The 15,051-nt window shown below is 41.0% G+C and overlaps 1 protein-coding gene across 1 annotated transcript in view; it reads left to right on the forward strand.

Annotated features, from left to right (window-relative positions):
• Positions 1 to 653: 653 nt before the first annotated feature.
• usp6nl (USP6 N-terminal like) overlaps positions 654 to 15,051 on the forward strand; it is a 30,433-nt gene continuing 16,035 nt past the window's right edge. The window contains exons 1-2 of the mRNA XM_033989694.2: positions 654 to 847; positions 4,504 to 4,610. Coding sequence (XP_033845585.1) covers positions 4,607 to 4,610 — 4 coding nt within the window. The 5' untranslated portion in view covers positions 654 to 847; positions 4,504 to 4,606. The remainder of the gene's footprint in view (positions 848 to 4,503; positions 4,611 to 15,051) is intronic.

Below are 15,051 nucleotides of genomic sequence, written 5' to 3' on the forward strand. Positions count from 1 at the left end.
GCTCAATTTCGTGCAACACTTCAAAGGAGTACTCTCAGACATTTTCGCTTTGTAAAAGTAGCTCACTGGTTAAAATGTTGGTTTAGCAGGTTAATCTCTCACGCTGCACACATTTGACCGGCAGAGGTCAGTCAGAACACAGCATCCAGACAGACTGGATACAGTCTATGGTTAACACACGGTTTTATGGATATTATTAAAAAGGTAAATAGGAATACGCCTAATTATAAAAAAGAAAGAAAAAAAATACAAAAGTTTAGTGGCCTAGTGAAAGGGTTATAGAAATAAATGTAAACGTGCATTAGAAGTGCTTCCATGGGTTAAGTAAATGGCATTTAAATACGCTGTAAAATAAAGTATAAAATCGTGTTAACTTCAAACTTGTGTTATTTCTATTATACTGTGCTAAATAATAAAAATAATAATGCCTTACACTTGAGTTATGGCTAAATAAGCATGTTTTTACTCAGGTTGGCCATGAGCCATAGGGACATAGGTGACGGTGCTGTTTGATCACTCACACAGGGTTGTATTTTCTGTTAGGTGGTGGTCAGTGACTACAGCAGGATCACTGAGGTGGTGTACTGAGGTGGTGTATAGAGGTGGTGTGTAGTGGGGTATGGGGGGGATCAGGCTGGAGGACGAGCAGCGGCACCAGTCGGTGAGCTGAGATGAGGCCGGCGGGCGGCGCATTGATACCTGCCTGGGATTCTCACGGCTTTTCCACAGAGTTTCACAAGTGCCCTGGACTTCCTGGTACGGGACCATGGACATTTTCTGCTCCTGTGTGGCCGGGGAAATACCCATGGCTATGTAAACGAAAGGAAGCCGTCGAGCGGAGAGCAAGGTGAGTGTTTGCTGTAATCTGTCCCGTGTTTTGAGCCGATGCTGGTCGCTAATGTAGGAGCAGGGAACTTGCCGAGCTCATGAAATTTCATCTGTCAGTGCAAACAGCGTTTCTGCGGGGCTCAATGACGATGGTCCTAACGATCGCTTTCAAAGTAAAATGAAAAGCTCTTGATTTGTGTTTATGGACTGAGATGAACGCACGCACAGAGACATTCAAGCACTTCTACACTTACAACACAAGTACGCTTGGTTTGGATACTGTAAACTTTGTGCTTATTTGTATTCACCGAGGCCTACCTAGCCATACCCACTACAGTATAGCTAGCCGCGGACGTTATGCGAACTTCCGGTTTGCCCCTACAAAATAAAATACCTGCTGTAGCCTAATTGTTTATACTGTGACTGTAGTGATGGGGATGGGGATATGCGTTTTGTTGTAAACCTATCTGCCATTCTCTTGAGTCAAATAACTGTGTTTTTTTTTAAATAACCAAAGCCCAGGGATCCATAAAAATCCTCAGGGACAGACAGCCACCTGCAGCAGAATCAATCCACTTTGAAAAGGACTATTTTTGCTGTCTCTTGATCCTAACTCGCATGCCATGTCATTCATTTTATTATCTTAAGGCAGCTAATGTTTATGTTTGAGTGCAGTAAACATGGATCCATATTTCTTCTGATGAGCAATAAGACATTCAGTGTTTACACCCATCCACTATTCTTTTACCCATTAAGCACGAAATGCATGTAGGAAATCTTTAACAATGTATTTAATGTTAGTATTTAAGTTAACTGTAGAGCTGGGGGGGCTATTATTGTTCAGTGTTGAGTGTGGAGTGATGGAAGAGGCTTAATAATTGCAGCCATTTTACTTTGAAATGGTCTCAAGGATGTTGCTGGGATGATTTTTGAGGTAGTGACCATAGACTCCCTTACAATCCTTCCTATCCCGTTTCAGGATAATGCGGCTTAATGTAGTCAGGGGCTTTGCTGTTTGAAAACACGAGAAATATGTTACATTATTACGCCTGCTCAAGCTGTTTTTTTTTTCCCCAGCAGACGCTCATTTAGCCTCACGTGTTGGTTTCAGATCCCTCTGCTCTGGCACCAGCCTCTCGGTCCGGATGTAATGAATGGAGTAAAATGTCAGGCTGCAACTATTTGCTTTATCAGCTCTATTTGGGGCTGTTGTGCTTTCCTGATCAGTCAATGATGAAAAGATAATAGAACAACTAGTCCTAAGTACGCCCAGCATGCAACTGAAATCTATAGGCCTAGTTTAATGAGCAGTATCTATAAAGGACTCTAATGGGCCAAATCAGGATAATAAACATCCACCATATGCTCCACTGTAGGAATAATAGACTTTACTGCAGCTGCAAGATTAGGATGCTTGGTAGGTCCTTAATGTGCACTATAAGCTGCTTGTCTCCATGGAGATCCTATTGTTTTGAATGTTCCAAAGTATAGAGACTCCACCGGGTCAACGTATAGGTCAGATCTGTGGAGAGGTGACCTGTTCTCAGTAAAAATGCATGTATTTTTTCTTTTATTCAAGAAAACACCTGTAATTGAATAAATGCGAGATATACCTGTTTAATATTGTACTGTGGAACATTCCAAAATGCAAACATATAGACCTTGTTGTGTAATTACTGGGCTTATCCTATGAAACAAAAACTGGTTCAATCAATTTACCTCAATACGGCATGTAATTATCAGCGTTTAAAAAAATAAAATGTTTTTCAATCAATTTCTAACACCACAAGATACAAGTTATAGCAAACAAATTCAAGAAGTGGACAGCAGAGCTACTTTGCAGTGTTCAAAGTCCTGAGTTTTCTGTGCTTTTGGCTTTTTGACAGAAAGGAAATAGAAAAGCCCAGTTGTCATTGGGGTCAAAAGCCCCAAAATGAGTTCATCTTGTGTCCTTCCTCTCCCGTGACCCACTGAGAGAAAACCTCCACAAACATCTAAATGGCACTATAGTCATAAAAGCACATTTTGCAAATTTTTCCTCTTGAATGGCCTATTTATGTGCCAGGGTACAAGGTGTTGGGTGGCTTCTCAAACTAAAGCTTTTGTGTCACTAAATGCCTCTAACTTAGCAACAGGGTTTAAGGTTCGTCTCTTGTTCTGTTCTTCCCTTTAGATGCCCCTTTAAATATCTTTTTGCTTCAGATAGAAAAATAACGAATTTTATTTATCTAAAAATGCAGGAAGCTTAGATTGTTGTTATTGTTATTATTATTAGTTATTTATGACATTTTAGGCTAGTTACTTGCAGTCCTAAAGAGAATACAGATGACAATTATACTGCTGCTTTTACTGTACTGATTATTTTGAACAGGTTTGTATAATTGCCTTCAAATCTCATTCAGTCCTCTCTGTTTCTTTTAGTCCCTATTGTAAACATAAACAACTGTTTTGGCCCAATACGATCCACCCGCAGATGCCTGTAATGTCTTTTATAAGCGCAGAGCAGCAGCAGTAGCAGTATCTGGTGCCCAGATGTGTTCTCCACAGGCAGGTTGTGTGTTCCCTCTGTACTCTGGTCTGAGCTGCTGCTGCTACTGTGGCTCTTTATTTGCTGCTGATCCCCACTGGCTCACTGCTCTCTGTTTTAATGCCAGCTTTTAGATTGCCCCTCTAGTTTTAATACAATGGAAAAGGTTTGATACTGATTTTGATACCACAAAATAATGAAAACACTAGATAACACTATACAATAGCATGATATTTTCAACACAAAATGGTTTCATTGTAATCAAGTGTTCATAATGTGTGTTCAGATTAAGATGAAAGCCCATTCTAAAACTTTTTTTTTCTCAATATCAAATACATGCTCAAATTAGTGTCTAGTTTCTTGTAAAGCTGATAATATTACTGATTCAGAGTTGGGTTAGTTGCATTAGATTGACGTGCTTTTGGTGTGAACTGTCTTCATGTCAGGGCAGAGGTAATGCATTTCATAGAAGCCAAACCTGTCTGGAGTTTTAAATACGCTATAGCCATATTTAATCTCTTTAGTCACCTCTCTGTCTGCTGATTTTACAGCAGCATACAGTGTATGAGTACAACATAGCCCTGCTTAAAGGGCATGTGTATTATTTTGAATCCTATCTTCTTGTTTATTTTGTCATAGTCATTTTGCATCACTGTTTGTGTAACATTCATTTCAAATGAACAAAAGACAAGTGATGATAAACAGTGTGCTACGAGTGAGGTTCCTTGTTCTCCTCTCCAGAGATGAACACTGCACTGATGTTGATTTGTCATTCTGTGGCGTGGCAACTTTCTGCTGACCTGAGCTGCTTTTCCTGGAGCCTGGAGGATATTGGATCTCTTAACATCTGCAGCAGAGGCATTCACAGCAACAAGAGGGGTTCAGTTCACCATCACCTGCACTGTTTCCTCCTCAGCCTCCTGCTCTTCCTCTTAAATCTCTCTCAGGCTTCTGCAAATGGATCAAATTACACCTCATTACTATGGCCAGATTACTGTTATTTATGCATCCACTCTGCCATTAGAATAGAGGGATCATAGATACCCACACAGCCTCTATTATTAACCCACAATGTAGATTCTGTGATGAATAAAAACATGAATTTATAGATAGAGTCTTCTTCTTATGTGTTGCTTAATGTGTTTTAGGTCATGAGTGCCTTTAGGAGAGATCCAGTGGATTATAAACTCACCTGTCAGAAGCCCTGCCCTGTCTGGGCCCAACCTGGTGCCCCACCACTGGCATCACACCATGAGTGAGTACCAAACACTTTTGCATTACTATTGCATGTTCTAATTCTAGCGGTCTGCAATTCGCTGTAGCCCTCTCCCAGAGATACAAACATATGTAACAGCAGAGCGAGCATGTGCGATAATGTCCCGTACCTCATCAGTCATCAATCACAATGTGTGTGGAGGCAGGGCTCTCTCCAGCACATGTACCACTGTGTGGCAGCAGGCTGTAATGGCACTGCATCACATGTGGACCATGTATGAGTCATCCAGGAGGACACAGCGCTATACTGCCTCATGTTGTACTGTAGGATACATGCCACAGGAGCAGGATGGGCCCAGATGATGGCAAGAACATGAGCATTTATTGTCTGAAGAACACTACTGATTGTCACTTCAGCTGAACATAATGTTATTCATGTTGTTATACACAACCCTTTTATTGTTTTTGTTTTGTATCACTGAATTAGGAAATATCTCTTCCTTTTAGTTCTATGTGGAAGTGGGCCCCTCCGACTGCCCATGGGTAAAAAGACCCTGAGCCCTTCCCCCACGCTCTCCAAGATCATGGGGCCCTCATTTAGGTGACATGCCGACATGCTGTGCACTGTAGTTATGTAGTAGACTTATGGCAATGACAAGGATACAGCTCACCCTCTAGTATACTATAGTGCTTCTAATATCCAAGTTCTTTGTTTAAAAAAAGAGATTTATAAAACTGACCATGGGCAAAGCTTTACCAGAAAGAATGGCTTTGATTTCTTCTTCCTGGCATTTCTTTGATATCAGGCCGCCATGTGTCACAGCTCTGACCTCTTAGACATTTTGTGTTTTCTTTTCGTTTAGTTCACTTCACTGATAAGAACTGAATGGGAGCCAGCTTTTCCTCCTGTTTGGGTAGCAGTGTTAACTCTTGGTGTGCAGACTACTTGAGTCCTGCACTGGGTTACCGGGGCAACCCAGCACATGTGAGGCCTTTACTGGAAGGTGATTGGATTAAGTGCGCTCTGGCCCAAGCCTGTGCTGAGAGGTTTAACCCTGCTTTTTCCTTTGTGTGTGGCCACCTGTGTATGTTTAACCAATGTGTGTGTGTGTACATGGTTCATGCACAATCCTAGTGAGTGATGAAGACTGCCCTAAATGTGTTTAGAGCAGGAACACTTGTGTAGATTGTGGTTCTTTTAACTGAGCTTATATTTTATATTTTCATTATTTATTATAACCTTTTAATAGGGCCACCGTATGTCTGCACATTGTAGTCCTTGCAGCAGCTTTGTCATTTCATTATTTTTTTTTCAATTATAACAGTGAAAATACCAGGGCTTCGGAGTCTACATTGAAAAGCTTAAATAATGCATTATTGGTCTAATGCTTGTAAAACAAGACACCATGCTTTATTTTCTCCACCTCTGTCCTAAAAGTCTGCTGAGTCCACGATGTCTGAGTCATCTGGATGATGACTGTTGGTTGGCGCTGGTCAAACCAGTGGTCCTGTCCCTGACATATGGAGCTGTGTGTGTGAGGGGAAACGGCTGTCAGCCAGCCTTCAGGGTGTGGTGTTGCTGATAATGATACCTGGTGCCTGCTGTGCTGGACTCTGCACTGTCCTCTGTGTTTACCTCAGCTGATCCAGACTCAGCTCTCACACAGGCACAGTCACACACTGTTGAAGTTGAACAGCTTCCAGGTGTAAACATCCTCAGACTTTCCTATGCTGAGCAGAAAGTAAGGCTTTACTGTTCCTGAATGTGATCATTGTGCTGAGACTAACATTAAAGCGAACTCAAACTTGAGCAAATGGCAAAGAATTTTGCAATTCGAGCATTATTTGTTTTTCTTATAATTGCTGTGATGATGACACCTCTAGAGTGAAGACGGCACTTGTTTTGGTGTGAAATAATTGAGTGGTCACAAGGCTGTCTTCTGTTGACAGAATGACTACTACAAAGATCGGTATGTTTGTTCAGAAGTATCCCAGTTTCTGTGTTGTTGGCAAACAGGTCCGACCACTCTCCTTGCTTCATTTACCTGATACATTGCCATCCTCAAACATGCTGTGAATTTGAATTTGAATAGATTTGGGATTGAGATAAGTCGGATTGTACCTCTCCTGCTGATGTTATTTCACTATCTGTACCAGATCTTTATTGGATCTGCTTGGCTCCTGTTGAAGAGACCTTTTAGTATCACACTGCCAAGGCATGATTATCACTGTTTTTCACTGCAGGCACAAAACACTCATCAAATTCCCCAAACACTACTCTGTGTTCCTGTTACTCCAGCCGGCTTGGCTCTGTATGCCTTGTAATTTACTGTCATAGCGCAAACAAAATAGACAAAACATTAAAAGCAATATCATCTCTCTTGCTAATATTGTGAATTGAAATGGTTATGTTCATTGTCAAACCAAAGGATAGGAGATATTGCATACCCCAAATACCATTGTTTTCCTGTATTTTCATATGGATATTGGAGAATGTTCTAACTGCCACTAGTTGATCATGTTCAAAGTAAAGAGTTTCAAGTAAAAGGGAGGGATACATTGTTGTTGTATCATGCTGATTGTATCCACCTGCTGCTCTGGCCTCAGTGCAGTCAGTTTTCCATTTAAAGGTCCCATATAATGCAAAAAATACTATTATAAGCTTTTAACCATGTTATAATGTATTCATGTGAAAAAGTTATCTGCAGTCAGGGCTGTGCAATTGATCAGATTTTGATCAAATCAAAATTTAATCATTTGTAGTCATTAATTATGAGCTTGTGTTTTCAATTAAAAGGTCTAGAGCAGGGGTCTCAATTAAATTTTTTTGAGAGCCAAAACATTTCCACATTGGAAAACCGGGTCCATAAAAAATCTGCCAGTAGACAGTCGCCAGCCTCCCTCTTTAGCGCAGTATGGTACTCCACAAGAAGTTGTAAACAACAAGTAAATCCACAACAGGTTGCTCTTCTGTAAGCAGTTGATTAAATCTAATATGTTGCTGTATCTTTCTGAAATATCTCAAACACTCTGCTAGTAAACACCATGCTGTGAAATCCAAAGTCACATGATCAAACTGACACATTTTATTGGTTGTAGCAGGAGTAAATATATTGCTTCTTTATAAAATTTGATTGAAAATAAAAACCTAAAATATGCATTTATTACTTGAATGGTTTGTATGTTTGATTTAAATGCATTTTAAATACATCAGAAACAAATATAAATAGAATTTGCTCCCAGCATGCTTGCTTGATGAAAGATTTGGTTTGGTAAAGTGCGCAACCCTGACTGAGGACTGTATGCAAAGGAAGGGGTCTATATATATGCCACTTTGCGAAAGTGGAGCTCACAAGATATTATACCAGATATTATTCATCGAGACTCAACGTGAACAATTTCAGTAAAACACTTAGTGAAAATGAATCATATTTGCCGCATTTAAATGTGGGTTGGGGTCTCGCGGGCTGCTCCACATCCTCGCGGGGTCTGGAGTGGGCTGAAGTCCAGAGCCAGTCCTCTGTCAATAAAAGCAAGCGGTTTGGAGTTGAGACTTTGAAGGGAGAGTCTACAAAATAAAAATAAAAAAACATGACAAGGTTCAAAAAAGTATGCAACATATAATATTACACACAAATGAAATCACATGAATGACCACAAAATTGTATTGAGCTGCTGGAAAAAATGAAAAGCATATCATTCTGAACTGATTCTAAATGTAGGTGAATAAGGTGAGCTGTGGCTCTGTTTCCTGGTCTCCGTTCAGTGTTCATTGTGGTGAGTGATGCTGTGTGCTGGTGTGTGTAGAGACACTACAACGGTGCGTTTGCATGTTTTGAATTATAGCTGTGGGTGTGGAGGGGCAGCGGGGGGCGGGAGCTTTACAGGAAGGAAGGCTTGTTGGAATATGATTACATCTGTGTGTTAAAGGGAAGGGCAGCAGGAGGAAATGGAGCCACAGACCTTGTCCTGGGGGCATCAGCATGGAACTGTAGCATGAACTAACACGCACACACATACACACACACTCACACTGGGCTGAGGCGGGCATAGCTCAACGCTTTACCTGTACAGAGAAAGGGGGAGAGCAAGAGGGAGAGGCAGGCTGCTTTCCTATAAGAGACCTTTTCATTTCATTGTTGTCTTTACCATGAGTGAAGAATGCGGTGTGTTGTGTTGATTACAGTTCACACAGTTGTAAATTTAAGCAGAAACCTCTAATGAAATGTGAACAGCCACTTCCTGGAGAACAGTGAATCTTTAATGTGACCTCATCCTGTTGGGTGGGTGTGGATGTTTGGCTTTTCTCCAGCTGTACAGGAATTTATCAGCTTTTTTAATATCCTGACTTTACCTTTTCTTTCAAAAATGCCCGTGCAACTACTGGTGTTAGGACTTGAACAAGAAATCTTGATGTCTCACAACTAGTGAAACAACATTTAAAGAAGTAACTTTTTTCAGGATTATTATAGTAAATAGGTAGATTTGGCAAATCACTTTTATTGTGAAATTTACACTTCTTGTGGGGTGAATGGTAAATGTTATACTTATGATAACCTCATAAAAACTTAATTATAGACTATCACTATTTGATTGTTTATATTTTACATTCAGTGTAAACGCTACATGTCATTCTGTGTCTAGCCCCCTCCCTGGTCTGGACCCCAGCAGAGTGAGGCTGTTATGCAGGAGCTGACTGGGCTCTCTGATAAGCCCTGGTTTCTTGTGCTGGTGATGGATGCTGTGGTAAACAAGTGTCCAGACTCTCTCTCTCTGATCCAGGGTCAGAGGGTGGAGGGGCCTGGACTGTTCCTGTGACAAACGTCTGCGAGCCTGTCAGCCATGATGAACGGCACTTGCCTTATCGACCAATGTCACGCAGGATAGATCTGATAGACTGTGTGGCCAATCTACCGGTATGTGTTTGTGTGGGAGAATTTGTGAAGCAGTGTAAAGACTTCCAGTACTCTGCAGGCTGTGTATATAGTCCAGCAGGCTTTTTGTCTGTCAGGACTGTAACATGTGTGTCTCTCTTACAGTGACATGTACATTTTATTTTATTAATTTTTTACCCTGTCCGACCTTTTGCTGTACTCATGTTCCACCTTTGTGCAGTGTGCCACATATTGGCTCCTCCCTCCAGAGGTCCTGGGAGAGGTGAAGTCTGAGGGTGTTCTAATCTGTGTCCTTGGTGGCATGTAAAATGTTACATTTGATTTGTTACAATAACTGAGGGCTACAGTATTTGCACTATACTCTTGTGGTTTGAATAAACTCAAACCAGAAACCTGAGTGACTTGATTCCTGCTTTGATATTGGAAAACACAGCAAGACTTCATAGCAAAATAAACAGGAAATGCCAATTTGGAATGAACAGGAAATGTCCGTTTAGTTTTAATAAGGCTGACTATGAAAACGCTAACTCCTCACTTCTGTTTTCCTCGGAGAGATGGGCAGTTTGAGTCTCAACGTGGTTCATTATTCACACGGACACCACATACACTAAATTAAAAACTCACATCTCACCAGTGAGCTCTGCATGCACCAGAGGGGTGATGGAGTGTATTACAAGCTGTCATAGGCCCAGTATGAAGTGCCTCTGTACGTCTACATGTCTCATTGGGATTCAGCAGCAGGACCCATGAACACCAGAATGCACTGGAGCACAACAGGGAGCGTTAATCAATGTGCCAAGCAATCAGCACTAGGCTAATTCAATCATCTCTCCAACACAATACAGCCATTAGGACATCCAAGGAGTGCGCTCTCTGCGGGCTTATGTCTCTATGATGTGTCGTTTTTGCTCTTCCAGCCAATACTGACCCAAACAGCAGCAGATCATGGACACAATGGAAATCAACAGACTCATCCACTTTCAGAAGTCTAGTTTCTCTAGTCTAAAAGAGTTAGAGTTTGAAAGCTATGTTATGATTGAAAGTGCAACTTAACTTACTCCGTCTCTAATCAAAATCATCCAGTTTCTGCCAGTAAGACGCTGCATACTAATTTACTAATTTATATTCCCAACTATACATCACCTATACCTGTTTAGAGCAAAAAGTGAAATTGACCCCAATTACATTACCTTTTAGCAGTGTTTTTGCATATCAGACCCATTACACACAGTATCAGCCTCCAAGGTACTTAAACAAAATCTATTACTAGAGAAAGAAATGAGGTTGAAATCCATCAGTGAACATGTGGAACAGGTGTATTTTCACTGTGTTTTCACAGTGCATGGCTACAGCCGTACTAAGCTGTTTTATATGCATTTATTGGGAGTCTCACCATTTAGCACATTACTAAATCCTAACCCTTACATGATAGGGGCATGTAAAAACAGTGCAGCATTTTGAGAGAGACCATGCGTAAAAACATGTAGTTTGAGCGTTTGTGACTTGTTTTATTACAGTGTTTTATATGGGAATCATTTGTATAAAACGTGAATAAGGGCTGTAGTACAGTTAATCAAAGCGCCTGCTGTCCTTGAGTGCAGACCTTAGGGTCTAAGTCGATGAACACGGCAGTCTTCAAACCTGACATTTTAGATGTGCTTATGTGTCCTGAAGGTGTCCGGACGGTCTGAGATCTTCAAGGTCAGGGCTGTGAACATGGAGGTGGAGGGAGATTTGCCCTTTAGCATTACAGAGTAGAAATCATTAAGGCACAGCTAACCTGGATCACTCCACATTGATATGTGTGGCACTCTGAATTGAGTTCCACACATTCATCAGTTTAGAATGGGTCTTGTAAGTGGTCGTGGAAAGGTGGGAACGTCATGACGAATATTTAAATGTGGTTTGTCGAAGTGCCCAGCAGCACTTACCCTCTGCATGTTTTTCAAAAAAAAAAAAAAAAAAAGTGTCTGTATTTCAGCCTGCGCCGCCATGTTTGTTTTGTTTGGGTGCTTCACCTTTGGCTTTTGCAAACCATAATGCTGCATAGGGCAATATGGCCTCAGATCTTTAGAATATAATTGATATACCTAAGGCTGTTTAAAAGTGACTTTTGACTTACTTGTTTCTGGATATGTAAACATAAGTCATAGTGTATGGAAGTTCTTCACAATTTTACGTGTGTTAGCAGCAAGTATAAGTTAATAATTAGCTGTTGAAATATACACTTATCTATGTCACATTTAAACCTATTGTTTAGCATTAATTACATTATACTGTCCCTCTTCCCCCCTGGTTAAAACAAGCGGGCAACATTCTAGTAAAAAAAACCTAAAACTTTATCCTGTAAATGATAGTGATAATCCCAGTGCCAGGAAGTTGTGTTATCCTTATTTGGTGCTGTCTGACTCGTATACAATTAGATTGTGATTTATAATTCAATTGGACATTATTAGTCCGCGAAGCCTCCCTTCTCTTCGGCTCTTTATTGCATTACCAAAGATGTAGCGGGAGTGACAATGACTGACAGCATTTGAAGGATAAGAGGGCGGTGTCGCTGCTTGCGGCTTTCGTTTAGTCCTTTACATTCAAATGTCAACAAGGAACTGCCTGGGAGAGCACAGTGACCAGACCGAAGTGAGAGGGGCGAGCGAGAGCCGAGGAAGAACCAGAGGAGAGAAAGAGAAGATGCTGTGAATGCAAGAGCTTATTAATTTGAATTTAGAGAATGTGATGAGGGGAGCGCGAGGGGAGCGAGGAGGGCTGTGGACGTGGAGACCGAGGGCTGCTGACAATAACACAGATGAATGGAGGAGAGGAGGAAGATCGGAGGGAGAACAGATAAAGACTCCAGCTGAACGGCACAATACTCGCATCACACGCAGTTCACAAAGGGAGGGACTCTTTCGGACCACTTTGAGCAGCTTCAGATAAGTTGAGATGTACTGCGATTGGAAGTCTTTAACAATGTATTCTTCTTTGTGCTTCCTCCAAATTGCCACATCACCATTCCCACCAGTAAACTAAACTACCACAAAAAAAAAAGGATGTAAAGTTTGCAACTATTTAAAAGAATGCAATCTGGAATAGCTGGAGTGAGACACGGGGCGAAAAGGTTTTCAAGAATGAGAGTGTCGTTTTGGACCAGGCAGCCTTTCGGATTTGCGGTGGAGATTTTGTGGAGATACTTTCACATCCCTAGCGACTTGATGCTGATATGATGATGATTTTGGTGAAAGTACCAGGGCGAAGGGTGGTTACTGGGTGGAGAAGGGCAGGAGTGAGGTACCCCTGCCCCCTGCTGCCCCTGGCACTGTCTTCGGCCACCTAAGTGAGGATGCAGGTCCTTCAGATCGTCAGAGAGCTGGTGTCACCATCCAGACGCAGAGCTGCAGCCAGGTTTGGAGGTGTGTGCATTTTCACTCCCATCACTTTGTTTGATTTAAAGGTGCACTGTGTAACTTTTCTTGTGGGGGGGTATGTGATTTAGCATTTCTTCAGTTGCAGGTGTTTTGCAGCTTGAAAATATGTTGAAATACATGAATTCTTATTGTGAGCGAGGTTGCTTCACCACAGATCTGACTTGTAACTTGACCTGGTGGTGTTGCCTGCTTGTCTCATGGAGATAGATACATATTGGCACAGCAGTAACAAGCAGGTGGTGTTCTCCAGAAAAGTTGCATAGTGCCCCTTTGGGTATGTATTGAAAGTAACTGTATAAGTAACTCAATTCAATAGACTATTTGGTTTATTTGCTTTTTTTAAATTGCTTTTGACTGCCATCTGTGTTACAGCTTGAAATTTGCGTCAGGTTTTGTCATTAATAACGCAGGCACTGGAGCATTGCTTCTTAGATTGTGCAGAAAATACCTTCTCTTGTTTGTACCGTCAGAACGGACCATTAGCCATTGTTGTTTTAGCCCTGGTATCTGTGTGTGTGCATTTCCTGCAGCTGTGTTTCAAGAGTGTGCCATGAATAATGAAGCATGGTGCCCTGGGTAATGGAACACTATGTGACCCCTGTGTGTTCTGTGTTCTGATTGGCTGAGCCTGTATGCGATACCTTGTTCACTAAGGCAACAAATGCACTTTTATTGTGAAGGAGCCATTCAGTTCAGTTAGCTTCTTTTTTGTCACTCTTACTGTCCATCTTATTAAAAGGCATTAAAAACATTAAAGTTATCCAAAGGAATTTTACTACAGGAGTTGAAAGTTTAGTACATTACCATTGCAAACATAATCTGACCTTTTTGATGAGATTTTTTTAATTCATCCATCAGAGACAGTACACTACAATGTCCTATGCACATTCAAGATACATCTATAGATTTTTTTTTCTAAATAATAGACAAAACACTTGAAGTACTGGACAAGGTCACTTCTAATGATGGCACCAATCAATGTAGGCTAATGTAGCTGCTAAATAAAGAGACCGTCAGAGAAATGGGATTCGCTGCAGTTTAAACATGGATTCACATTGCACGGTGACATTATTCAGGAATTACTTGTGTTAAAATTCTCCTAAAATGATCCATAAACTACATATTCCTCATGTCTAGATCAATTTTTATGTGGTATGTTGGACACAGTATTATAGAATGTCAATGTTTTAGTGTCATTGTTTCATTGTTGAGGAATGGATGTACTTGGTAGAGTCTACAAGAGTCTAATGAGCTGCAAATGCTGTAGTAGTTAAATGGTAAGATGGAGAGATCTGAAGTGCTTTGTCCACTGATTGGACTGATTCACACTTTTTGTTTCTGTCTTTATTTTTGTCCATCAGTTCTATTTAAGAACTCACCTTGGCTTGTCGCTGATACTAGATCAATGCAACCTAATTTGAAGGTAGCCAGAGTTAAATAGATTTGTCTTGGAAATGCAGGACTGGATCTAGTACATTAAGTTCACATTACGTTGTGTTAAGGACTCAAACCTAGCTTTTCATCCAGATGAGGACTGTGGGTATAAATTCTCAACTAATGATTTGAGCTATTTGTATTGTGATTTTGACATGAAAAAAGTGAATAATATCCACATAACTTCTTAGCTCTCAAGATTTGAGTTGAACTATCCAAATGTCTTGTTGTCTTTCTGGATCAAAATGGGTGGAAATGGGTGTGTGTTTGTGTGTTGTTTATTTGTCTTTCTCCTCATCAAAAAAACAAACAAACAAACAGCAGTCTCCATCTGAAAGCTTTGGTAAAGGAGCAAAGACATTATACAGACCCCACCTGAGCTCGTATAATAAAGTGCAGTGCAATGTTCAACAATAGCAGTATCACTCAAGATAATTTAGCAGCATAGTTTGTTTACGGTGCCATTAACAGTAGTTCTAGCGGCTTGCTTATAGACAGTGTCAGTTACAGTGCTATTAACAGTAGTTCTAGTGGTTTGCTTATAGAAAGAAGCACTGCGAGAGTCTCTCTGCAGCATTGGTGAGTTAGTGAAGCAGAACATTTAGGATTTATAACGAGCCCATAGCAAGAGCAGCCTGGTGCCAAACTGCTGCGCTTCCCTGGTCAGCACCATCGGCAGCTCACTGTCTCACTGCATTATTCAGCAGCATGATTCTTGCTCTTTCTTAGC

The sequence above is a fragment of the Periophthalmus magnuspinnatus genome, chromosome 23 (genome assembly GCF_009829125.3).
Source record: "Periophthalmus magnuspinnatus isolate fPerMag1 chromosome 23, fPerMag1.2.pri, whole genome shotgun sequence".
Taxonomy (NCBI): Eukaryota; Metazoa; Chordata; class Actinopteri; order Gobiiformes; family Gobiidae; genus Periophthalmus; species Periophthalmus magnuspinnatus.